Source organism: Lissotriton helveticus, chromosome 1_1 (assembly GCF_964261635.1).
Source record: "Lissotriton helveticus chromosome 1_1, aLisHel1.1, whole genome shotgun sequence".
NCBI lineage: Eukaryota > Metazoa > Chordata > Amphibia > Caudata > Salamandridae > Lissotriton > Lissotriton helveticus.
The window spans coordinates 231,829,833-231,857,414 of record NC_136057.1 but is presented as its reverse complement, the minus strand read 5'-3'; the positions used below and the strand labels follow the sequence as shown (position 1 = coordinate 231,857,414).

At 45.7% G+C, this 27,582-nt stretch overlaps 1 protein-coding gene across 3 annotated transcripts in view; it reads right to left on the bottom strand.

The window, feature by feature from the left end:
• The window catches only part of LOC144787463 (membrane-spanning 4-domains subfamily A member 4A-like), a 380,273-nt gene that overhangs the window by 66,092 nt on the left and 286,599 nt on the right, over window positions 1-27,582 (bottom strand). For all 3 annotated transcript variants that reach the window (XM_078665340.1, XM_078665342.1, XM_078665341.1), the window contains exon 5: window positions 19,717-19,875. In XM_078665340.1, coding sequence (XP_078521466.1) covers window positions 19,717-19,875 — 159 coding nt within the window. The remainder of the gene's footprint in view (window positions 1-19,716; window positions 19,876-27,582) is intronic.

The following is a 27,582-nucleotide window of genomic DNA, read 5'->3' as shown; positions in this document are numbered from 1 at the left end:
CATTTATTTGGAAGAGTTTCTAGCCTTTTCTATCTTTTTGGTATAAAACGCACTGCGAACTTCTTTAATTAACGTGTGGTAGTACTTAAGTTCTGTTTTATACTCCTCCTTGCTTTTGGTGCAGTAGTTTTTCGCCATCTGCGTTCTGTTTGCACTTTTGTTTTGCTTCCCTTAATGCAGTGGCGGACGGTGACATTTGCAAGTGGTGCGGCGTAAAATGATTGTCATACTTCACCGTAGCGAGCGAGCGTAGCGAGCCAGCCCGACCAGCCTAAGGGGGATTCGGGGGGGAACATTTTGAAAAAATAGTGGGAAAATGGTGCATTTTCAAGCACATTTGGGAAAGCAGGAAGGTTAATAAAGCAATTGTGAAAGTGCAGTTATTACATTATTAAAGAGACGTCATAGAACATTGCTGGTTTTCCACTGAAATATAGGAGCAAAAAGCGATCGAGCTGCAATTCCGTGAAACAGAATCATGCAGCGAACAAAGTGGACAGCGAACCTCGCATTGAACAACATTCTACCAGTATTATTTGTAATCATGATCGACCTGCCATGCTTCGAGCCAGCACCCAGATAGGGCTCCGGGCCTGGAATGCTGGGAATGTTTTCTTTCGGAGACAAATGGGGGAGCTGGGGCTGGTCGGACTCTGTCTGCAGTGACAGCCCTAACACTTACCAGAGCCAAGTGCCCCGGAGAAGAAATGGCACTGTCCACCCTAAAAGTGAGAAGGTAAAGTTTATTTTTTCTTTTTTTTCTCCCTCTGCAATGGACCACCATGTGCGCGTGCCCCCCTCCCCATAATGTGTACAATTCACTTTTGTTAATCCAAAATGTTGCCTGAGGTTGCCCACCGTAGGTTTTTTTTCGACAGGAAACAGGTTTTAGATGTTTATATATTAAAACCTATGGGTAATCTGCTTACGCTTTTAACTGTCACTGGTTTAGGATTCCGACCGCTCAAGTTGAACTTCGGAAAATGCTTTAAATAAAAATAAAAAAAATAAAAAAAATAATGCTGAATGTGATGCTTTAAAGTATATAATCACCCTGTCTCTGTTATTTTGCCCTATGGAACAAATCGTGCGTGTCTTTAAAAAACAAAGTGCAGCGAGTAAAATGCATTTTTTCAGAACCAATTTACTTTTGCATAAGGAGAAACGCTCTATTTTTATAGAGAAATATTTCTTTGCTTTATGAACAGGCATCAGAGAATTGTGTAAATGCTTTTTGGCAAAAAATGCTGATGTGGGCTGATAGGAAGCAGACTCACTGTCAAGTCTGTCACTGATCGCACATAGATATTCCTGCCTTAAGTTTCAGCTGTGACCGAGATGTCGCCCGCCTAGCGCTTCATACGTCCGAAGAGGCGTCCAAGCGTACTAGCAGTAGTACATTACACCAGTGCTTTAAGGGCCGGTACTCGGGTACTGTCCGGTATGGTGTACCACTCACCAGCACTTTTTTATTATTTATTATGCGTATGGACTAGTGGACTGCTATGAATAAGTCGCTGTGTTGTGATTTGGCACTTGGCTGCTTAACCAGTCGGAGTCCTGCCGCCGCGCAGCCTCGCCTCCCCATCCCCCTTTAAGGCGAGGCGGCGAGGCCTACTAGTAGTGGCTTGCCGCTGCTTGCGCTTGGCTTGGTTCGCAATCGCTGTGCTGTCTCCACACAGTGCGCGACGCGCGGAAAATAATTTAAAAAGTCATTTCGATCACGGACACTTTGCACTTTGCAGTAACAGTTTATCTGACATGCCACAGCACCCAGTATGATGATGCTACCCACACACACACTGGCCGTCCACACATGCATTCTAACTGTATAGTGTGTCTGACCTCCATCAGTAATCATCACACTCACTGACTGTGTGAAAAAAAACTTATGTTTCACTTTCATTACTTATTGTGTCAGACTGACAGACTTTCTCACTTCGTCACTCGATGATAGACAGAAGACAGAAGAAGACCCTGACTGCAGCACAGGCACGAGTCACTAGGTCTGAGTCGCGAGGTCTACGCTCACTCTCCTCGTGACTCTGATGTTGTTGTTGTGGCAGTGCACGCCAGGGCGCGGTGACGTCCCCACAGCGGCCAATCACCACTACATGGCTTGCCAATGGCCACATGTGATTGGCCATACAGTGCGGCAGCACTGAGCACAGCCACCCACCCACGCGCGGCGGCACCACCATCCTCAACTCAGTGTGCGCGGTAACTCAGCCAATCCTGGCGCAGGATTAACATCACCACTGCGCCAGGATTGGCTAAAGAGCAGGGCTAATACTGCCCACCTGTGAGTGGGAGGGGAGTAGGAGGAGGGAAGGAGCCACTGCGTGTGTGTGCATGCGTGGGCAAGTCATAAAAATGACTTGTCCTAAATGCGCACACTGCTGCTGCCCTCCCTGCCACTCTGCTATCTTCGGCTCAGCTGACTGGCTGTGCACAGTCACACGCTGCCAGCCTGCCCCCCCCCACAACCTTCCGCGATCGCGATGCCGTCCACTGTTGTGACTCCAATCATTAGTCATTATTCTGTCGGCAGTGTAGGGCTGTTGTATTGTGCACTGCGCTCATAATTTTACTTTTGACTGGTGGTGCGTGCGCACGAATGCGCAGTGTGATAGTGTCCATGGCTAGTGAGGCAACGCCCCAATGCCCCCAATGGACGAACCGCCACTGCCTTAATGTCTCATTAAACCAGCGGGCCATTGGTTTTGTCCTCTTGGTATTAGTTATGGTCCATGGTGCTACTTCGTTGAGAGCTTCTGTTATCCAATCTCCCACTTGCTCATTGGCAACATTTATGCCGTATCCAAATCAGGTACCTTGTTTTTTAGTGCCTGTGTGAATATATCAGTGTTAAAGTTGGTCCATTTCCTACGGGTGACTATCTTTTTGGACTTTCTCGCCACTGGGCTCTGTATTGGATTCAGGAAAGGGATTATACGGTGGCTGACCATGGGACTGGTAGAGGTACCTCAACTTCGAGATCTTTACATTGGTAAAGATTGGGTCCAGGATGTTGCCAGCTTGATGTGTTTGCGAACTAATCTTTTGTGCTAGGTTAAACATCCTGAGGTCGTTACGCACAGCTTGCGCTCAGGATTTTCCCATTCATCAAAGTGTATATTCAGGTCACCTAAGACAAGAAGTTTATTATGGTGTATTGCTGTGTATATTACTCTTTCTACCAGACTCCCGGTGAACTGAGTGGTGGGGCCAGGTGGGCGGTAGATAAGAAATCCAGCTATGGTGTCCTTTTCTGTTACGGAGAGAGAAAAGGAGAACGCCTCGCACTGTTAAAGATTAGCTTCATTAATACAGCATTTCATGGGGAATTTGTAGAGTATTGCTATTTTTCCCCCTCTTTGCCCTACTCAGTCCTGTCTTGCTATTTCATAACTTTCTGGAAGTGCGTCCAGTATGTCAAGGGTGGAGCTTTTGTTGTGAACGTATCTAGGACCCTATTTAAATATTCCCAATTCATGCCCTTATGTTGTTATAACAAAACATATCCTTATGAAGGCATAAGAATCATATCCATATTTAGTCATAGCCAATGCAGTCAAAATACGGCAAGGCTACTCCCATAGACTCCTAGAAAGTACAACGTGTTCTTTAAACAACCCAAGATTCCAGCAGCCCAGGAATTCCCCCTGCTTTTGTTTTGATTTGTGCAAGAACTCCTGGAGTCCAGAAAGAACTGTAAGTTCTTAGTGACGTCTTATGTCCATCCTTACGTCAAACACAGCACCTTTCAGGTATAAATATACCAACGTTGCCTTAAGCAAACACACGGTGGTTTGGAGCAGAGCGGCTATCTACTTGCCCGACGCCCAGCTGATACGAGTGCTGAAGGAAGCCGACCCTCCCATTTGACGCACTTTTGAGAGGCGCTGTCTTTTCTCCTGCAGAGAATTCCAGCTCGAGTGTTTCCAGTCACCCATGCGGGTTTCTGGGAGATCGAGTCCTGAGAACGAGATACAAGACCTCCTTCATTCTATAACCAAGGTACGGAGCTGATTAAATCCTTAAGAGAATTCTTGATTCAGATTCTTGGCAAAAACTAACTTAACTTAAACTACAGCTCACTTACCCATTCCCACGTACTAGGCTTAGGTTAGGTACACCGGGGTAGGTGTATCTTAGAAGCACCAGTTGAGTACGTTTAGTCAATGATTTTATGTATGTATATATTTTATCCGTTTTAAGTATCATATGGCTCAGAAACCATATCAATGCTTTTACAGTATTATTTAATAATACTCCTTTTACTGTACGCACTTTACTTTATGACAAGTATTGCAATTGTGGCAATTCACTTCTCTTGCACGAGAAAGAGGACTGCTCAATAAATAACAACTTTTATTGAAAACGCACGTCTCTCTATTTCTCTGCACTCTGGTGAAACTAAGTATGCACGATTGACTGAGTGAAATAGCTGTCTATTCTTTTCATACGACTCTGGAGATATACTCCTTGTTCTGGGGGGAGCAAAGTTGTCATGTTTATGCGGTTGTCAGAAACTAATCCCTTCTTGTCTAAATCAGGAAAGTTAACTCCTTCCTGTTCATTCGAGAACGTTTCTAGTGACCTCTGAGCTAGCTGGCATTCATAATTAAGTCTAACATATTCAGTAGCGACCTAATCGACCTCAGTCCTACGTCTAAACTATTGTTTATGTTATTCCAATGCGCAGAGCCTATTGGGAATATAGGAACTACACTACATGGCGCCCAACATTTGGTAAGGCGATAATCTAACGCAAGACACTAAAGTAACTCAGTCGTGCTTTTCACACAGACCCCTTTTTCCCCTAAAAACTCCAAAAGACGTCTGGAGTGGGTAAAAGAATAATATCCACCGAAACTTAGTAGGATGAGAATCCTATGTATTAGTTTTTCGTTTAGTCAACGTTGAAGGATACAGTGTTCCAAAATATTGTGCACCTAATATTTGTTTCCTTGAAACTTGCTCTGCAAACTTACAGTCAATAAAAATGTCAGATGACGACAGAGAAAGAGAGGAATTAGCAGCTCAGCTTTTGTTAGAAGACACAACTCTCCAAGAAAATGACCAGGATGCCATACTCATCCCTGTCAATGTAAGAAAGAGTGTAACTTACAAAATAATAAATAATGGAGTATCACCAAGAGGTGGTACAGTCATATTTGTGGTAGAGGCCCATGAATATCAGCAGACAGAGGGATTCTATTCCTGGATACAGTTTCCAGCAGCACATGCTGTGTCACGAGAGTTCCACTACTACAAAATAGGGGAACCTCCAGAGGAATACGCTCCTTTCGAGGACGTTGAAATTCCACTAACATACCAAGAGCACCTGCTCTGGTTTAAAGACACCCTAAAACATCAAAATCACATCACCAGGCTCGGTCCACTAGGTAGCCACATGGCCGGTTCTAGCCAGCTATACACCACACCCTGACATTGAAAAAATGTCAGCCCAAGAACTTTTAGTTAAGCTAAAAGAATCAATAACAGCATATAGAGAATTAGTTCAATTGACACTTGACGGTATAAAGATCTGCCAAAAATTGAAAGAAACAGATATAGCAGAACAGTCTTTTGAACTTGCCAGAATAACTGAAAAATCCTATGAAGAACTAGATAGAGATAGTTTGGGTGGGAAACCACTAAAACCACAACTAACTGAAAATCCTGAAAAACCATTTATCAAAAATAATCTCAATACTTCAAAAAAGAAGTGGGGGGGTAATAAACAAACTACTCCCAGATAAAAACAATTTCAGTCCAGAGGAAGGTCTCCTCAACGGAGAGATAGATCTCCAGACGAGGAGGCAAGTCTCCCCACTGGGAGCCCTCTGAGAAAAGATACAACCTTAGAGATAGGGATAAATTAGGAAAACCTGATAGATATCAAGATATTGATACACGTCCCACTCGATCTTTTCAGAATTCCTCACAGAAATCGGAAAGAAGAGGACGGTCAGAACACAAGGAAGAGCACGTCAAGTCCAAAGACAAGGAACCTGTCACAAAGTAAAAAATTACAATTTCCAAAAAAGAAGGTAGCCAGTATTAGAAATAAAACATGCCGAGGATTTTGATGACACAACTGAAAAACGGAGAGTGGGCCCAGACAATGGTAGACAGAGCAGCAGAAGTGACCATAGCTCGCAAGATCCTGATGAATCTTCTGGAGACAGTGGACATGAATGAATACATTCAAGTGGAAACTGCAGACACCAGAGTTAGCATACCCCATAAAATATATGAAATTACATTACGTATAGAGGGGGACAAAACTAGGAAAATAAGAGGTCTCTTTTGGGACAAACTATCTAAAGGCTATGATATCCTTCTAGCAGAAAAAGACTGGCCACCAGAGTTTGTCAGGGAGTGCCCACATGGCGAAGAAATGATTATGCCTGCCTTCTCAAATCAAATTCCAATTCATAAAAAATGAACATTTGCAAGAAAATGGGCAGTTGCCCAAGCCCCTGCATTATATAAAAATTATGTAGGATGGGATGAGGATGCTCCTCACCATAAAATTCAGTTAAAAAATCAGCCTACTGCACAAAGGCAGTATCCTGTTAAGCAAGAAGCTAAAAAAACAAGTCAGGGAGATCTTAGATCAACTTGAATATCAGGGGGTGATTGAAACATGCACCTCACAAATGAACAATCCTTTGTTTCCTGTCTCCAAGCAAGACGATTCATATGGTCTAGTTTTGGACTACAGACACCTAAACTCATGCTGCAAAACTTTTGCAGTACAAAGCTCACACAGTGCAGCACTAATGAATAACATTGTGCGCAAAAAATATAAAACAACATTAGATATCTCAAATGGTTTCTTTTGTCAAAACATTGCACCAGAAAGCAGGCTTTTGACCGCTTTCTCCTGTATGGGGGAACAAAAACAATTCTGTTGACTCCCACAGGGATTCAAGAATAGCCCAGGATTATTCTCCACCAGTGTAACAGAGTTACTACAAATGTATGATGATGAGGCATTATCCTATGTCGATGACATCTATCTTATAGACGACAACCTGGAGACATACTTGAAAAGAGTGAACACCATCATACTTGGGTTCGCATCTGAGGGTTATAAATTCAACTTTAAAAAGTCACGAATTGCCCATCTAACTGTCCTATTTTTAGGATATGAATTATCAAGTGAAGGCAAGAGCCTAGCAGACAATTTCTTAGAGAAGTGTGCAGTACTCCAAGCTCCAAAAACGCTGAAGAACTTACAATCAATTCTAGGTTTCCTGAATTTCGGAAGAACATACATTCTAAATTTTGCAGAGAGGGTTAAACCTCTCTACGAATTAATAAAACCTGATTTCAAACCAATTAATTGGACTCAGAAATACACAGAAATTTTACGTTCATTACAAACAGACATGTTAACTAAAACAAAACTGCAAACACGCGCAAACGAACGCAACCTTGTAATCTGAGTCATCCCAGGAAGATGCGGATTCACGTACCTGACCTCTAATGAGGGAGAAACGGTACCAATAGTTTACAAATCACACTTATACACTCAAGCTGAAATGAAATTCAGTACAACTGAAAAAATTCTAACTGCGGTTCAAACTGCTGTAGCAAAAGAAAGATCCCTAGTCTATCTGTTCTAACAGCAGAATCAGCCCTTGAAGCTGTAACAAGACCACGCATTCCAAATGCTGTGGCATTAGATCCAAAATGGATAAAATGGGAAAATTCTCTTGCGGCAGAAGACGTGGAACACGCTTTTGATCCGAAAATGAAAAAACTAGAAGATCTGGAACATGAACAAGAATGTCCTCTGCCAATCGAAATTCTGCCTCTCGAACAATACACCTGTGTAATCTACACGGACAGATTTGCACAACACTACGTTGTGGATAAACACATTTACAATGCAGCACCCCAACAACTCCCCCCTCACCTCGCCCCCTGGGGGGTGAAGGAGGGGGGGGGCAGTGCGGCCGAGCACTTTGCCAGGGCCGGTTTTCGTTCCCAGTCCAGCCCTGCTGGCGCTTAGGTAAATTCAGACCGATGGTCACTAAAACTAAATCGCTCAGAAACTGTACAGCTCAGCGAGCTGAAATAAGATCTTTAAAGATGGCGCTTGAAAATGCTGATCGCGAATTCCCCACACTAATAGTGTGCGATTCGCATTACTGCATCAAGTCTTACAATAATGACATGCAGACATGGATCAAAAACGGTCACAAAGATGACACAGGTGCCACAATAAAGCATAAAAAGCTCTGGGAACAAGTAGTTCTTTTGCAAAAAGAACTACAAAAGACTCACGTGATACATACACTGAGTCATCAACGTGATGGCGTTCACGTTGCAGGGAATTCATTGGCTAACAGAGCCACAGCGGCAGCTGTCAAACCAGCTTCCGTAGCTACAAAAAAGCGTACTAGAAAACAAATAGACGGTGAAACGCTACTAGCAGTAAAAGCCTCAATGGAAGGCAATTATGCGGCGTTACCTCTAAATTATCCACTCGGAAATAAATACATAATTGATGCGAACTCCGTTCCTTTTGCTCGAATCCCTGGAGTGGGGGATAGAGTAATTCCAAACACAAACCGGAGGGCTTACTTGATTCAAGAAGCACACATGGGAATGGGTCTGAGGCACCAAGAGATCTTGAAATCTCTAATAGAATTACAATCAGAATACTGGTGGCCGGGGATGAACGTGCAAATTTACAACTTTGCAACGAATTGTCAAGACTGCAATAGACATTGCAGTGGTGAACCGGAGGAAACACCAGCCAGATACCTTTATTAGAAAGCATTAGGCAATCTATACGCAAAAATCCAGATGGAAAAAGGCGATCCCATAATTATTAAGACAGGATTCATTAAGATGAGACCCCAGCACTCGGCTGACGCCAGAACTGTTATAAAAGATTTGCGAGTCTTTATCGGCACATAAGCAATTGGCATGCTACAGTCTGATCAAGGTCCTGCGTTTAGCTCTATGGCTTACAAGGAGACCATGGCCAGCATGGGCATTGCATTGCGGTACTCTTCTCCCTTCCATCCTGAGGGTAATGCGGTAGTGGAAAGAAAAAAACGGACATAAAGCAATCTATAACAGCAAGGGTATTAGGTTCGGGTGATGGGTGGGTCAAACATCTAACAAGTGTCCAACGTAGTCTTAACAATCTGCCAAGAAATTCTCTAAAAGGTATCACTCCATACGAACTATTGTTCGGTACTAGAATGATCATTCATGACTTTGATCGTCACACTTCAGTGGTGGAACAAAAAACATTTGATATCAAAGATCGTTTGGCTGTTTTACAGGACTTAAATGAAACGAGAAGAAGTCTGAGTAACATAAAGCTAAAGCCAACGGCCACTGAAGAAAAACCACCTGTCCCAGCAAGACCTGTCTGGATTCCAAAGATTGGGGATCTAGTCAGAGAGAAGATCGCGGAGAAGAAGGAATTTGGGCCTTCTTACAGAAAAGCAGTACCTGTCTTAGCTGTCAGCGGAACAAGATCAGTAGAACTACCGCCCCTTGCTGGTAAAAAGGAGAACAGAGTTGTATCAATCGACCTGGTGAAACCACAATCATGTGGCCAATAATAAATAGTAGGCCCAGTGGACTCCCAAGAAATAGCAGAAGACCAAATCTTGCTACAATCCAAGAGGTTCAAACTGAGAGACTAATCACTTTTGATAAACCTGCAGTGAATAAAAAAGGACTATGCAACAAAGCCATGGAACTTGTGCCTCTTGAAACCCAAATTGCAACAGTTCGTCAAGAAACACCTGTCTACAATGATGTAGCCTCTGAACATACAGAATCAAAGATTAATAACAATCCGGAAGCAATTCCAACAATTGACAGAACTGCATCTGGCTACTTCATCAATTTCGATTACTTTTCTGATGATCCAAGTGAACATAAAGAAACACCGGCAACAAAAACTTTTCAACAAAAAATGACTGAACTCTTTCATCAACTCAAAGAAACATATCTGATTTCACCATGGATTGAATTATGGATTGTGTTAGGTTTACTTTTCCTCCTTTTGTGGCTCATCATGATTTTATGTTTGGGTAGATTTATTGATGGAAAATATAGTACAATGGACTATGGCAAGTCAGAACATCAACTTGGCCCTAAAGCCTCACAGATCTTCTCACATTGAAAAAAGAGAACTGTCATCAGTGAACATCACAGCCAATCCTATACCTGGTGGTATAGCATGGGACAAAACGGATTAAGAAATCTATGGCCCGATTGAGCACTTGAAATATCCACACCAGTTCAAGATTTCATTAAGTGACTTTGTAACACCAAGTACTTTCTCTGATGATTGGGACTTTGAAAATATTAATAATATGATGTCAGATTTAGAAATGTCAGCAGAATTCACAGAACATGACTATTTGCAGGGTTCGTCGAACTATGAAGAAATGTACTGTTTTAACTACTATGGTCATCACTATTTGCATAAATCTGCTAATCCTAGAAATGTTTTTACCTATAATCAATGGGAACATTGTCCAACCCCGCCAAAAGGCAGTTCGAAAACATTTTTTGAGAAATTTCCATACTTCTCAGGGTTTAACAACACAGATCCAGAAACGTTTTATTACAGAATGTTAAATAAGACAGGAATGAAAAACATGTTGACAAATACTAAATTGATTTAGTCTGAAAAATTTTATGAAAAAATGTCTACATTTGGTTTTGAATTTTGGAAAAACAACATTGAGACAAAAATCATCTGGGGTACAAAAGACTGGCAGGTGCAAGGTTTAGAATCACTATTTAGAGCCTGCATGATCCCAGAACAGATAATATTCCTGAATGACACCATTCAACAAACAACCTATCTTGGCCTAGCCAAGATTAAAGATTTAAACAAACCGTCTATTCCAAAGCCCATGCCTGATAGTAATAGCACTACAGATGTGGAGATAGACGTATCCCATATTTTACACCAAAGCAGAACAAATCCTGATTGGAAAAAATGGTTGATCTGGCCCACAGACACAAATAACTGTCAAGATAGATTCCTGAACAAAACACAGGGGTTCAAGCAGACCAGGCCAGACCCAAGAAATTCCCAGAGACAACATCCAGGGATAGTTACAACATATAGTGTAGGAAAACTATGCCTTGAGTGGCTACAGAAATCCACACTGCCTGAAATTAAGCAACACTTAACTTTACTTAAAGAAGGTGCTGACTTGCGAGATTTCATACTGGGACCTCGCAAACAGCATCAAAAACGTTTCATATACGCCGGTATATACACTGCTTACAACGAAGCTTGGAAAGTAATGCAAATTGAAACTGCTGAAAAAATACGTAAAATTGATCGTATAAATTTGGAAAAATCACAGTCTGTAGTGGACAATGGGTTAACGACTCTGTCCTCCAGAATTTATTCACTGGACAGCATTGTATCATCTGCTATTGATATAATAGAGCAGGACTTTCTAATGTTACAACATGGCCAGTCCCAATTGCGTTCTATTGTACAGCTAGGCAGGACGTTACAAAATCTGCGTTCAGGTCACGTGCCATGGCGTCTAATCAACACAACGTCATTATTTTCTATCTTTAACCTTGCTGATAAACAAATCAGTTTGGCACAAAAAGGAGCAGACTATACGATTCTGAGCATTGAAATACTTGAGAGATTACCATTGACAATGTCAGAGAGACCTGTCATTGAATGGATAATACATGGTACAATTACAATTCCGATAACAACTTTTCAGTTTCAATATTGCCAAAAGTATATACCAGCAGGCCTGTATGAAAGGTTGGGTAAAGGATACATCAAATTAACCTGGAAATTACCTTATACACATAAATGTTATATTGAAGGGAAAAAAGAGGTATTTCTTAGTGGTAATAACTGTAAACATGTACTAAGCGGTACCCTTCTGTGTCAAGGTATTAACTTGCATGGAGACTGTAAAGGTTCATCAAATAACCTTTCATGTCACCTGCATGGTGCTCCTGCAACACAGATAGAGCCTTTTTTCAGACAGCTTTCCAACGGCAGCTACGTTGTAATAAATGACCGCAGCTGTTGTGGCATGGTGCCAGGAAAAGCCTATCTCGTAACCGTTACTTCCAGGGTCATTTGCTGTATGCAAGTATTGTATCCAAACAGCAAACCAGACATGGAGGCAACATTATGGCAACATTATGGCCTTCTGTGAATATCTCTTCTATTCAAATTGATACTTTAAGCAGAATGAAGTCTATTCTTTTACAAAAATCTGTGGCATTAACCTCGTCCAAAGAGACTTATGATCAGCGGCAGAGATACATTCCCTATTATCGACAAATTGCCCCGTACATTTTGAAGAAATGTTAGGTCACATTTTAAACATGTCTGATACCAGTGGCATCGCACATGTATTTAAGACCATTTTTTCGGGACTGTTAGCACCCTTTGAAACAGTTCTGGGCATCTTCCCAAATTTTGTGCATTCTGTATTCGGCGGACTGCCTTCTCTTTTGGGACTCGTAGCAGTAATTCTATTTTTGTTCCTTCTGCTCCGATATGGCAAGTCAAGCCCCAGACAAAACTCAGGCTACAATGGAGGAGACAATCATGGCTATACTCCCTCGTCACCAGCCTATTTAAACGTCCCTCATGCGTCAGCGCAGCGGACGAGCGCAGCGGGCGCGCCGTAGACGCGCCGGAGTTGCGCCAGAGTTAAGCCCGTCTGCACCCGTCCGCGGCCGGACGGGCCCAGGGGCCAGTGACGCTGCCCCTGCCATCTCTTATTCCCGCTCCACTTTAATGAGTCTACAAACCTTTGCTTGCCCTCTACCTCCCGAGACCTGGACCAGGATCTCCTCACTGGGGATTTCAGGTCACTTTTCCCCTTCGCTGGGGCCGTCGTCATTTCCCACCCTTCCTGTCCCTGCCGAGTCGCACCTCCGGGTATTATACCTCAACACTCGCTCCATGGTCAGGCATCAAGCCGATATTTTCCACCTTCTTATGACAGAGAAGCCAGATGTCCTTTTACTAACTGAGACCTGGCTCACTGACGACTCCCTCCCCGACATCCTTGCTGCACTACCTCCTGACTACTTTCTGCTGAATACCAACCGCCCTGGAGGCCGTTCCGGTGGAGGGGTGGCAGCGGTAATACGGAAGAATCTCAAGATCATTGCCTCTGCCAATATGACCCTCCACGACGTGGATAACCTGGTCCTCCGTCTTGGGACCGAGGTAGGCGCAGTTACCCTTATGGTACTTTACCATCCCCCCTACCCCATGCCTTCCTTCCCTTCCTCCTTTATTGAACAGTTAACCAACCTTGCCACCTCTTCCCCCCGTACTATCATTATCGGGGATTTCAATTACTGGTTTCAGAATGAGGATGCCGGCCCCCATGCCACCGAACTGTTTGAGGCCCTTTCGAGCTTGGATTTTACACAACTAGTCAGGTCTGCCACTCATAGCGGTGGCCATATCCTTGACCACATTTGGGTTCACGGGGTCAAGTCCTCCTGCCCACTCATAACACCTTGTGTGTGGTCTGATCATTCCCTAATTGACATCACCTTTTCGGCCGCCGGCCAGATCAGGACCCCACTGCAGGAGGGCGGCACCGCACGCAAGTGGAGAGTCGCCGACTCCTCCAAACTCTTATCTCATCTCTCTCTTACCCGTCCTCTGTTCCCCACTGACTCAAGTACTGACGAGCTTCAGGGACAAGTTTCTGACTGGCTCACTATAGCCAGTGATACTTTCGCACCTTTAACCAAGTTTCCCCGATCCCGACACTATCATTCCCATAAATGGTTTACCCCTCACCTTAAGACTTTGCAGTTAGAACTCCGCCGACTCGAGCGCAGGTGGAGGAGAGACTACTGCTTATCTAGCAGAAGTGCATATGTGGCTGCGCGGAACGAGTACAAAACTGCTATTTCCGCCGCCAAAAAAGCTTATGCCTCAGACAAAATTTTATCTGCCCCCTGCAAGTCTAAGGAGATTTTTAAAATCCTCAATGAATTTACCTCTGATCCTAGGACACTTCCGACTCAGGCCCCCACACAAGAATCATGTAACGCGCTGAGCACTTTCTTTGTCCAAAAAATTGCCTCGATCAAAGATACCATTCTGACTATCCCCCCTGGCGCTGGCCCTGCTTCTCCCCCCATAATGCTTTTTCTCTCACACTTTTCCCGCCCTTAGACCCTACCGCTTTGGCCACACTGGCCACCCGCGTTAAATCTGGATCCCCAGACGACTGCTGTCCCCCCACCATATTACGAAATATCTGCCACTCTTTACCTGATTGTATCCTTCCCCTGCTGAATTCTTCTTTGTCGTCCGGTACGGTACCTCGCTCCTTCAAGGAGGCCGTGTTGGTGCCTCTACTGAAGAAGCCTGGGGCTGATCCCGCCGTCCCGGCGAACTACCGCCCCATCTCTCTCTTGCCTTTTTTCTCCAAAATTCTGGAAGCCCATGTCACTACCTGCCTCTCACAGTTTATTGAGAACTCCACCTTTCTTGAGACTAACCAGGCCGGCTTCAGACCCGGCCACTCTACGGAGACTGTTATCTTGGCCATGCTGGATGCCCTGAGAGACGGTGCTGACAAGGGTACCCCCCAGGCCCTGGTTTTATTAGATCTGTCGGCTGCCTTCGACACGGTGGACCACAACATCCTTCTCCACCGTGTCGAGCAAGCTGGCATCCAGGGCCTGGCGCTGGCATGGGTCAAATCCTTCCTGACCGGGAGGTCTCAGACCCTTAGCCTGGGCACTTTTAGAGCTCCTCGGGAGCACCTGCCCTGTGGGGTCCCTCAGGGCTCCTCTCTGTCCCCCCTTCTTTTCAATCTTTATCTTCGACCCCTTCTTTTTTCCTTGAGGCAGTGGGACGTCACCGTCTTCAATTACGCGGACGACCTACAACTCATCTTCCCTCTTGATTCCCCTTCTGCTATCCCCAACTTTCAGGCTGTCATGTCCCACATCCTATCGTGGATGAGCCAAAATCAGCTTAAGCTGAATCCCGGAAAGACGGAGCTTCTCCTCCCTGGTAAGAGCTCTACCCACTGGGGTCCGCATTTTTGGCCGGCAGAACTTGGCCTTCCCCCCACCCCTGTGGCCTCGGTAAAAAGTCTAGGGATTACTATTGACTCCGGTCTCTCCCTCGGGCCTCAGGTGGGGACAGTTGTCTCCTCCTGCATGTTCCAGCTGCGCAGGATCAGGAAGGTGGCTTATCTCCTCACTCCTGAAGCTCTCCTGCAAGTAATCATGGCCCTCGTCCTCTCCCGCTTAGATTTCTCGAATGCTATCTATCATGGTCTGCCCAAAACATCTCTCTGCAGACTACAATTCGTTCAGAATCAAGCGGCGAGATTGGCCTTTGGGAGTCCGAAATGGCAATCCGCCAAACCCCTCCTTCTAAAACTGCACTGGCTCCCCGTCGCCTCGAGGGCAGCCTTTAAGATCGGCTGCCTTACCTTTAAATCCTTATCTGGTTCCTGTCCTGCCTTTTTGAAATCTCTCATCAGGACTTACAGCCCCTCTCGGAACCTGAGATCCTCTCACCTGCACCTCTTACTCACTCCCCCTGTCAAACTCTGCAGATCTGGAGGCCGGAGATTCGCATTTCTGGCCCCCAAACTTTGGAATTCCTTCCCCATCTCTCTCAAAACTTCCAATTCCCTTATTCTCTTCCGTAAATCCCTAAAAACTTGGCTCTTCCCCCAGTCTGCCTAAACCCTCCCAGTCCCCCGGCAGTCTGCCAGCGCCAGGAAACCCATGGTGTCAGCGCGCTTTATAAATGCCCCTTACAATACAATACAATACAATACAATACAATATACGATACCGAGAACGGATCAGTAAAGTCCTCGGCTTTGCCCGGCTCAGAGATCTGAGTACAACCTGGTTTCTTTCATTCAGACCAATCTGGCAAGATTGCACCTTACCTGTGCTTCGATGTCTGCTTATGCGGAGAAGAATGCGTGTTGGACATCTGTCTTACACTACCATCAGCAGTACCTATGGGTATCGATACTTTGCTTGGTTCGATAACGGCTCATGCAACGTGTTGTCCCCAGCGGCTACCTATTCTGATGACGGCATTCTTTGAGACTTCACCATTACGATTAGGTGGCGGTGAAGTACGAGATGAAAGCAGCACCACACAGGTACAACCTTCTGTGAGCATTGCTGATCCAGACATCGATGATAGCAATGATTCTCACATATGCACTATTTCAGCTTTTTCGAACTTGGTCGAACTTTCACCTACTGTTGTAGACCAATTTTTCGCAAGCCTGTCTGATATGATGTTCTCTCCTAACAACGAGAAAACTTTTAAAACAACGAGCACACAGCGTTCCCTGAACTCTGAATTCGGCCTTCAGTTTTTCCTAAACAAAACTACTGAAAATATTTGGAACTATTTTCTTCCCTGAAAACAAAATTATTTTTCCATTTCCAAAATATTTACCTCTTTTATGGCACACGGTACTCTGCTTAAAGTAGAACTATTCTTAGAGAACAGAACTATTTAGAAACTCTAGAAACAATATTTTGATTCAGCCTCTAGCACATGTACAGTATTGTATAAATATGTGATGAAATGGTCTCGACCTTCTTTTCTGTATTAAGAGCAATTTCATAAATGTAATTTTCGCAATTCATTCAGCCAATATTTATGTATGCATTATCTGAATGATACCACTGCTTGAAAACCGTACAGTACAAATACTCATTTTCGTGTATATACCATATACCATTTCAAATGCATTTTATGTAATTTGGGGTGGGTTGAAAAACACATGCATCGTTATATGTTTACTATTGCTTAGTATTTTAGTAATGATTGACATAATACGTGAAGTGGGTGTTGTGAACGTATCTAGGACCCTATTTAAATATTCCTGATTCATGCCCTTATGTGGTTATTACAAAACATATCCTTATAAAGGCATAAGAATCATATCCATATTTAGTCATAGCCAATGCAGTCCAAATACGGCAAGGCTACTCCCATAGACTCCTAGAAAGTACAACGCGTTCTTTAAACAAACCAAGCCTCCAGCAGCCCGGGAATTCCCCCTTCTTTTGTTTTGATTTGTGCAAGAACTCCTGGAGTCCAGAAAGAACTGTGAGTTCTTAGTGACGTCTTATGTCCAACCTTACGTCAAACACGGCACCTTTCAGGTATAAATATACCAACGCTGACTTAAGCAAACACACGGTGGTTTGGAGCAGAGCCGCTATCTACTTGCCCGACGCCCAGCTGATGCGAGTGCTGAAGGAAGCCGACCCTCCCATTTGACGCACTGAGAGAGACGCTGTCTTTTCTCCTGCCGAGAAATCCAGTTCCAGTATTTCCAGTCACGCATGCGGGTTTCTGGGAGATCGAGTCCTGAGAACGAGATACAAGACCTCCTTCATTCTATAACCAAGGTACGGAGTTGATTAAATCCATAAGAGAATTCTTGATTCAGATTCTTGGCAAAAACTAACTTAACTTAAACTACAGCTCACTTACCCCTTCCGATGTACTAGGCTTAGGTTAGGTACACCGGGGTAGGCGTATCTTAGAAGCACGAGTTGAGTACGTTTAGTCAATGATTTTATGTATGTATATATTTTATCCGTTTTAAGTATCATATGGCTCAGAAACCATATCAATGCTTTTACAGTATTATTTCATAATACTCCTTTTACTGTACGCACTTTACTTTATGACAAGTATTGCAATTGTGGCAATTCACTTCTCTTCGACGAGAAAGAGGACTGCTCAATAAATAACAACTTTTATTGAAAACGCCCGTCTCTCTATTTCTCTGCACTCTGGTGAAACTAAGTATGCACGATTGACTGAGTGAAATAGCTGTCTATTGTTTTCACACGACTCTGAAGGTATACTCCTTGTTCTGGGGGGAGCAAAGTTGTCATGTTTATGCGGTTGTCAGAAACTAATCCCTTCTTGTCTAAATCAGGAAAGTTAACTCTTTCCTGTTCATTCGAGAAAGTTTCTATGACCTCTGAGCTTGCTGGCATTCATAATTAAGTCTAACATATTCAGTAGAGACCTAGTCGACCTCAGTCCTACGTCTAAACTATTGTTTATGTTATTCCAATGCGCAGAGCCTATTGGGAATATAGGAAATACACTACACTTTCATTGAGCCATGTTTCGGTGAGAAACATAGCATCAGGAATTTTATCCTTAGCCTCTTCGAGGCTCATGAAGAGCTGAGCTCGTCATGGAGCTGTGCTCATGACGAGCTGAGCTCGTCATAACGGCCGTGGATCGCCCACGCGAGGCTAATTCCCCTCCTGTGCGGGGCGTTCCATTAAGTGAGCGGAGTCATGACAAGCTGATCTCAAATTTGTGTTTAACTAGAGATCGGCAGTTCATCAGTATGAAAAGCAGTTTTTCCCTCTGTTGTATGTCAACCTCAAACTGTCTCAGATTCTTATTGCAGTTTTTGCACGACAAGGAGCCTATGCCAACTTCAACCCTATGCCTTCAGAATTGCTGGTGCCAGATTTTTTATTTCTTCCGCCGTGTATTGGATTTGTCGATCAGGATTCAAACCAGAAGGGGTTCTGGCCCCTGGTCCAATTTGGACGCGGACGGGCTTGCCTTTGGCGATCGCGCGCCCGCAGCGCACATCCGCTGCAGCATGTGAAATTTATAAGGCTCAACTTTCAATGACTACATCCTTTCAACAGGTTTTCTGGCATGGCTGATTGTGCGATTTTAGGATTGCTTACCCTTTTAAACACCATCAGGTAGGATAGAGAATAAAGTAAACTGAAGGAGACAGAAATGTTTGAAATAATGCTACTAATCAACAGCAAATTGCTCTAATTACTCTGAGAAACGTATTCTCAATTTGTATCTCATTTGTCGCATTAGTGACAGGGAGAACTGCCTGGAACTCACTCCCCTTACACTCCAGCAGTCTCTCCAAATGTGCTAGGTCATGTCAACGACTACAGATGGCTTCACAGTGCCTTGTCAGTGAGGCCCATCTTGGTAAAAACACATGCTGTAACACAAGCACTTAAGAACAGAAATACAAGCACTTAAGAACAGAAATGCAAGCCCTTAACAACAGAGGTACACTAACACAGCACACTTGGTATGAACCCCACTTCACCTCTACTGCCCCATTGACCATCTACTGGTACTGCCTACACCTGTTCACTCATTGTTTCTCTCCTTCTCCTTTCATTTCATTCTAAATCTTTTCCTTCACCCTCCAGCTCCTTCTTTCCTACTTTTCTTTTCATTATTTCACCTCTTCCAGGCCTGTCTACTACATTCCTTCTAAACTCTACCTTGTTCTTTCCTACCAAGTTTTCTTTGAATGTCTTTCTTTCAAGTGAATCCTGTTAAACTCCCACCTTCACGAGTCATGTACTCCTCTCATTCGAAGTTTTTGTCTCTGGAGCGAATAAAAAGCTCCCATATATCTGTTTTTGTCTGGTTACCTCCCTGCCTGCCTTCTGGCCCATCTCTCCCTTTGATGAACTACGAGTACCCTTACGTTTTACAGTGCTGAATAGTTTATATCTAAGTTAGATTTGGGAGTAGAATAAGATGAAAGGACAGAGAGAAGAGAGAGAGGGGGAGAAATGAGCGGGGACATATAATGATGATCATGACAAAAAGAACAGAAGATAGTGGAGTAAAACTGTTAAATATAGCAATAGACTCACGTAAACATGGTGCTTTGAAGTGTCACACTTTGGCCGCTGCGGCGTGCAGCGCACCAGTATTAATGCCAAGGCATGGAAGACGATGGTGACCAGGTACACCACCCCGGCCACCCCAGCAGCAAAGGCACAGATGATGTTCAGGACAAGGCCACCTTTCACCTGCAGAGGGGTTTAAATGTTATGATGTTATGAGTTGGTTACAGAACACGTTGTGGGAATATACCTCTTAGTGCAACCCTACGGCACAAATTCGCCCAGCCTACCTGCTCCCCACCCTAGCTGGCACTTACGTCATCCGCCCTGGAACTCTGCTCCCTCCTTCCCTGGGGCAGCGCCCACCTCCCCCCAAACCCCCTCCCCCCTCCGCCCCCTACTGTAGGAGACTCACCTCCTAGCCCTCTCTTGGCAGTCTCTACCATTCATCCACTGTACAATACAATGCAGCTTTGTACCTAAATATGTAGGTCCACAGAAGTGAATACTTTAGCACAATATATGACATTTGCATGACCTGCTATGAATTAGGGGGCGGGCAGATATTTCACGAGATGTGTGCTCATAGGGGGTGTCTGACCTTTCAACCTTCCACTGCGCTGATGGGTGGAGGCCCTCAGTCCCACAGTGATGGAGTTCGATAGGTATCATAAAAAGACTGTGCTCCGGCGAATTCTTTCTGCTTTGCTGGGAGAGATGGTGGCATTAAAGCTGAGCTCCAGTGCTGTTTCTAAACGCCACAAGGTGGCGATAGTGTACCACGGGAGGTATAGGATTCGCACTATATTATGAGGTGGAAAATGGAAATATCCTGCTAGCATAGTAAACCAACCGAACTTCGGAAATTTGAAGACCAAAATACAAAACCACACAGCCACCTAATTAGTGTAAAGGCAACCCCTGCTCAAATCAATGTATCAAACAGATGTGAAGGTCCAGCCGCAAAACAAAGCATCTAAATACATGCCAACAACTGGGTCAGTCTAAACTGCAGTAAAAGAGGGGCCTCATTGCAGAACTGAACAGGGAGAAGATCCCTGCTGGGGCCTCTCCCACATCCCGTATTCGGCCTGCCTCGGGTCCCACATGGCAGAGAGCCTGGACAGACTCTGGCAATTGATCATGATCTCATCATGTCATTAGTTTGATTGGTTGCCAGGGAGGGAGGCTCAGGCAAGGAATCTCTCTTTAATTTATTGTTTCTCTGCTGCCCACCAAGCAACAGGTGTCCGACCTAGGCTGTGGACTGTACCATGCTACTATTAAGTGTGGGTGACATTACACTGCTCGCGAATAAGTATCACTCATAGTAGTTGAATGTCCCTCATAATTACTCTGAAACTATGACAATATCACACATAAAGCAATCTGAATCCTTGGCAGCTTTGTTTTTACTTTATTTGTCTCATAAAGTACACTTAGAGCATGAGTTCACCTGAATAAACTTTGGCACTAGCAGAACAAGCATTTGCAATGCAATAGGTCTCGCATTAGGTATTGGTATTGTAAATGACAAATGTTTTATTTATGTGTTGGTTTTGAAAATAGTGAAATTAATAGCTTTGTCATTTACAATGCCAATAGTTTTAACTTTCGCAAACGTGACACCTATAGCATTTGTAATGCAATATGTGTTGTATTTACATGACTTAGATGTATTAATATTACAAATAACAATGTCTTTTATTTTTTTTAATAATTAATACTTAAATAAAAGTTATTGTAATTTATAATGGCAATAGCTTAAACTTTTGTAAATAACTTTTGGGAAGATTATGTTCAGTGTATTTTATTGTGATGAAAATCCAAGAACAGAAGTGAAATATTAACATTTTTTTGTTACATTTGTAATAAATCGTGACACATTGAGAGAACATATTAGAGCCAGTTGTTGTTAAATGGTTGCACAGAGTGATGCTGTGGCGTCAGTGGTGCTGAGTGATGCTGTGGCGTTCAGTGGTGCTGAGTGATGCTGTGGCCTTCAGGGGTGCTGAGTGATGCTGTGGCCTTCAGTGGTGCTGAGTGATGCTGTGGCATTCAGTGGTGCTGAGTGTTGCTGTGGCATTCAGTGGTGCTGAGTGATGCTGTAGCATTCAGTGGTGCTGAGTGATTCTGTGGCATTCAGTGGTGCTGAGTGATGCTGTGGCATTCAGTGGTGCTGAGTGATGCTGTGGCATTCAGTGGTGCTCTGGCGTTGAGTGGTGCTGAGTGATGCTGTGGCGTTGAGTGAAGCTGTGGCGTTGAGTGAAGCTGTGGCGTTGAGTGATGCTGTTGCGTTGAGTGATGCTGTGGCGTTGAGTGATGCTGTGGCGTTGAGTGATGCTGTGCCATTGAGTGATGCTGTGGCATTGAGGGATGCTGTGGCGCTGAGTGGTGCTTTGGCATCGAGTGGTGCTGTGGCGTTGTGGGGTGCTGTGGCATTGTGGGATGCTGTCGCGTTGTGGGGTGCTGTGGCGTTGTGGGGTGCTGTGGCATTCAGTGGTGCTGAGTGATTCTGTGGCGCTGAGTTTTTCTGTGGCGCTGAGTGATGCTGCGTTGAGTTTTTTCTTGTGGTGTTGAGTGGTGCTGTGGCGTTGAGTGGTGCTGTGGCGTTGAGTGGTGCAGAGTGATGCTGTGGTGTTGAGTGATGCTGTGGCGTTGAGTGATGCTGATGCGTCGAGTGATGCTGTGGCGTTGAGTGACGCGTTGAGTGACACTGTGGCGTTGAGTGACACTGTGGCGTTGAGTGATGCTGTGGCGTTGAGTGATGCTGTGGCATTGAGTGATGCAGTGGTGTTGAGTGATGCAGTGGTGTTGAGTGAAGCTGTGGCGTTGAGGGGTTGTGTTGGAGGGTGGAGTTGGAGGGTGGAGTAGGAGGGTGGAGTTGGGGAATGATTTGGAGTGTGGAGTTTTGAGTTGGAGTTGGAGGGTGTATTTGGAGGGTGGAGTTGGAGGGTGTAGGGTGGATTTGGAGGGTGGATTTGGATGTAGGATTTTGATTTGGATGGTGTAGTTGGATGATGTAGTTGGAGGGTGGAGTTGGAGGGTGGAGTTGGAGTATGTATTTGGAGGGTGGAGTTGGAGGGTGGATTTGGAGGGTGGATTTGGAGGGTGGAGTTGTAGAGTGGAGTTGTAGAGTGGAGTTGGATTTTGAGTGTGGAGTTGGAGTCCGTAGTTGTAGTTTGCGGGTGGATTTGGAGGGTGGATTTGGAGGCTGGAGTTGTAGTTGGAGGGTGGATTTGGATGTTGGAGTGTGGAGTTGGGTGGTGTTTTTGGAGGTTGGATTTGTAGTTGGAGGAAGGGGTTGGAGTGTGGATTTGGAGTGTTGAGTTGGAGGGTATAGTTGGATGGTGGAGTTAGAGGGTGTAGTCGGAGGGTGTATTTGGAGGGTGTAGTAGTGCCTGGATGGTGGATTTGGATGGTGGATTTTGAGGGTGGAGTTGGAGGGTAGAGTGGTGGGCGGGTAGAGTGTGGGCGCTAGAGTGGTGGATAGGGTGGAGTGTGGGGGATGGATGGAGTGGGGGGGTGGATGGAAACACTACAGAAAACATAAGCTCTTGTCAATTAGAAGGCCAAGATTACTATGGGCAGTACGTGTAAACATTTCTATTTTAAAAATTTGTATTCCATCAAAAAGAAAAGCATTTATTTTACTGTCTTTTTCATGGACATACGTATGTTTGTATTTCTTAAATGTGTGATGTTACTACTTTATTGCCCATGAAACACGTTCTCTTGTAAGAGCCGCCCTTTTCCCCAGGTCTAAAAACGGGTACTCTGAGAACATTTTCAGCGAGGAAAGCAAAAATGAGCAGGTTTTATTTGTATTTCTTAAGTGTGATGGAAACAGAGGTTTTAAATGGAACAAAACAAATCCAGACACCTTACTTGCGGATGCACAAATGATAAATATTCACAAAAACCCGATTCCCACACATCATCATTCATGCGCTGTGTAGTTTTATTGGTAAAATATGTTTCTGTGCAAAGATAGTGGACACTTCAATAGGAAGCGTGCTGTCTGCAAATGACAGGGTGATACCGCACCAAGCTTTAGTAACATTCATAACTCACCCGCCTCTTGTCCCTTAAAGGTGGGTGAGTCGCGAAGGTTTGTCCTTCTAAAAAGTGGGTCTTGGTTTTAAAAAGTTTAGTGAGCACTCATGCAAGATTGTATTCTATGACCTCAAACATGCAAGGTTTCTTTTACAGCACACCCTGAGCCCAGGTACTTCAAGGCGCTCTCATGCGTGAGATTGAAATAACAGGAGGCTGGTGAAAAACAGTATGTGCGCATGATCACACAATGTGCTCAAGTGGAGCAGCTGGGCTTGATGCCATGTTTTCTGGTTTCATATAGTTTAGAGTCCAGCCACTAGATGGGTTTTCTTTCCCTCTTCAGTCTCACATCAAAGGTTCATGTTTTTCATTTCCATCTCGGTGCATGAGGGTAGAGTGCGTGTGAAGGCTCTACGTGAAGGCTCGGCTCGGGCTCGAGGGCTCGAGAGGAGCTCGAGCCGAGCCAGAGCCGGGCATCGGGCTTGAGCTTTCAGTTTCTCAATCCTCCTCCCAGCTTGCCCACTCCCTCCCTGCCTCAAAGCGCCCTGAAGCAGCCAAAGTGAGAAATATCAGGGCAGGGTGCGACCACTGAAGGTGAGTGAATGAGTGAATGAGGGACTGCCGTGACCCCGGGAAGACAGAGCTCCCCACGTGCGCTGACCAGCTGCATGAAAGGCACATTTTAGGGGGAGCAAGGCAGTGCATCAACCCACCGAGCTACCTTGATGTTTTTTAAATGGTTTCATGCCAATGCCTGCAGTGGGTGCATTCACCCAATGAGCTAGGCCACTTCTGCTCCGCCCGGCCTCCTCTCTACCTCTCTACTGACTTTGCCCCCCTTGTTAAAAGCGCCCCCCCCCCCCCCATGGATTCCGTGGAGGGGGGCTGCGCTCTTAAATCCTCTGCAGCAGCAGAAGTGACTGGATTTACAACTGCCAGGAATGCACACAGCTGACCTCGGCGCCCTGAATCCTGTGACTTCCCCGAGTGATGTCACCCCGAGGCCTTCTGAGATTACACAGGGAGGACACCCCGCGGCAGAGGCGGGGTTGCCCTCCGAGGCCAGGCTGGCCCTGCGGTGAGCGCCCCCACAAACTGGGAGTTTACACCTGTGTCATTCACAGACCCCGCTCCTGCCAACATCACAGCCTGGAAACGATACCAGGTGTACTCCAGTCAAAGGCAGGAGTACACCCCTTTCTATGTTGGAAAGGAGCGCACGACACCCCGGACTCTGTGGGGGTGGACGGAAAGAGATATCTCCACAGGCCCAGTGAGGGGGAATAGGTAATCGGGGTGTGGGGACATATATTTTAAGCAAAGAACAACATTTTAAACAAGGAAGATGGGTACTGTGATAAACGGGCACCAGCAGACACGACGTGAACGCGCAAGCAAATCACCATTAAATGTAAAAGAAAACAATAATTGAATAAAAGGAGTATTGGGAATACCTCAAACGGCGAAATCAAAGAAGGGATACGAGGGTCCAGATAGTTTATCTGAAAGCATTCAATAGTGTCACTGCCTTTGGAAGCCCCGCCCTTCTACAAGCAGGGACAGGTTATTGGACACATGGTGTTGATGAATGCTAATACTATTTTAGCTCTGAGATGGCAATTGGCCAGCTCCACAAAGGCAGTAGCCACTCCCCAGAAATGTGCGTGCGATTGGAGTAGACCTGAAAAACAAAAGGCGAAGGGACCACGGGGATTGGTCAGTGTACTTTGTGGGGACCAACGGAATCTAAGCAAATTATTCGTTTCGTTTTGAGGAGCAAGCCCGGAGTGAAAGCGATTTTAGCGAAGTGCCACAGCTGAAGTCCCGGGCCCCAGGAGGGGGCGAGTCTGGTAAGGTATTGGGGTGGAGGGGAGTGTGCCTGCGTGTGTGTTCCTGCCGTGTGTGTGCGGAGATACCAGGGGAGTCACGACAAAAGAGCCAGGTGAGTGGGGGGGGAGGGGTGGCTGTGTGTGTGCGTGTGTGTATGCGCGTGAGCGGGGGGGGTGCGTGCGTGGCTGTGTGTGTGCGCGTGAGCCCGGGGGGGCGTGCGTGGCTGTGTGTGTGCGTGTGTGTGCGCGCGCTTCTATGTGCCTGCGTCTGTGCCTGCCTGCCTGTGTGTTTACGTGGGAATCTGAGGCAGGGGATGTGCACGGTGCCGGCCTGGACGTGCGCAATCATGAACATCAATCGCCGCGCGTGGCCGACCCCTGTCTCAGATTCCCAGGAGACGGGCGACATAAGTTTTCGAGCTAGACGCAATGCTTCGCATTGCTGAGCTCGACCTAAAAAGGCATAAAGGAAGCTGGCATCGTTCACAAATAAAGTAAGTGTTTAGTCCAGTTTAACTGTGTGAGTACAGAATGTGGCATCAGTTACTGGGTGAAGCCTTCCAGGGCTGAGGACCCAAGACTCTGAGAGCCCGGCCACCCACCACGCCCATTTACATCACGTGGACAGAAAAAGAGGTCCGAGGACAATCATAAGGACCTACAGCGGGTGTAAGAGATGAATGGGTCAGTTAAACAGTCAAGTTCAACCTGGCTGAACACCTGATGAACAACGCACGGAGACTTGAACTGAATGTGCTGCTTCACAGGCAGGTAGCGGAGAAAGCAGGGGTCAGAAATACACAGCAGCATGCACCAAACCCAGGCCTGCAGTCTTTGCAGTTTACTGACCAAACATCCGGGCAATCAATACAGAAAGCACTGCAGGAGCCCACTGACCCCTGCCCCCGCTCATCTACCACAGAGCTGCCGCGGCCATCGCACCCGAACTGCACCGCACCATTAACACCACCTTCAAGACAGGCACTTTCCCAGATGACTGGAAGTGCGCAGAAGTCAGGCCCCTGCTCAAGAAGCCCACAGCCGACCCCACCGACCTCAAGAACTACCGGCCCATCTCGCTCCTGCCCTTCGCAGCCAAAGTGGCAGAGAAAACAGTCAACAGGGAACTGACACGTTTCATCAAAGAGAATGCTGTCCTCGACCTGTCCCAATCTGGATTCCGAAGCAACCATAGCACTGAGACCACCCTACTCCCCGTGCAGACGACATCTGCACCCTCCTGGCCCAGGCCACTCCGCAGCCCACATCCTCGACCTTTCAGCGGCCTTCAACACCGTCTCTCACCGCACACTAGTCGCCACACTACACGAAGTAGGCATCCAAGGAACAGCACTGGACTGGATCCAATTGTTCCTCCCCAGAAGAAGCCAAAGGATCAGACTACCACCTTTCCTCTCTGATCCCACGAAAATTACCTGCGGAGTCCCACAGGGGTCAAAGCTGAGCTGACCCTCTTCAACATCTACATGGCCCCCCTTGCAGCTATAATCCGACAACACAGCCTCAACATCGTATCCTACGCCGACGACACCCAGCTCATCCTCTCCCTCACCAGAGACCCCTCCACCGCCAAACTCAACATCCAGAAAGGAATGCAAGACGTCACAGTCTGGATGACCAACAGTTGCCTGAAGCTCATCTCTGAGAAGACAGAAGTGCTCGTCCTTGGAACCACTCCTTCTGCATGGGACAACACCTGGTGGCCGACTGCCCTCGGAAGCCCATCTACCCCCTCGGACCATGCCAAAAACCTCGTCATCGTACTCGACTCAGCACTCACCATGTAATGTAATGTAATGTAATGTATGTAATGTAATGTAATGTAATGTATGTATACTTGTAAAGCGCACTGTTACCTCGTTACGTGGTGTCCTGGCGCTGTATACCGCTGGGGAACCCATCCTGGCTTTCCCTGTGAGAGGGCACCCCAAGGTGAAGCCAGGCATCCCCGGCGTTGCTGGGGCCGTTGTGGAGATTAAGCAAG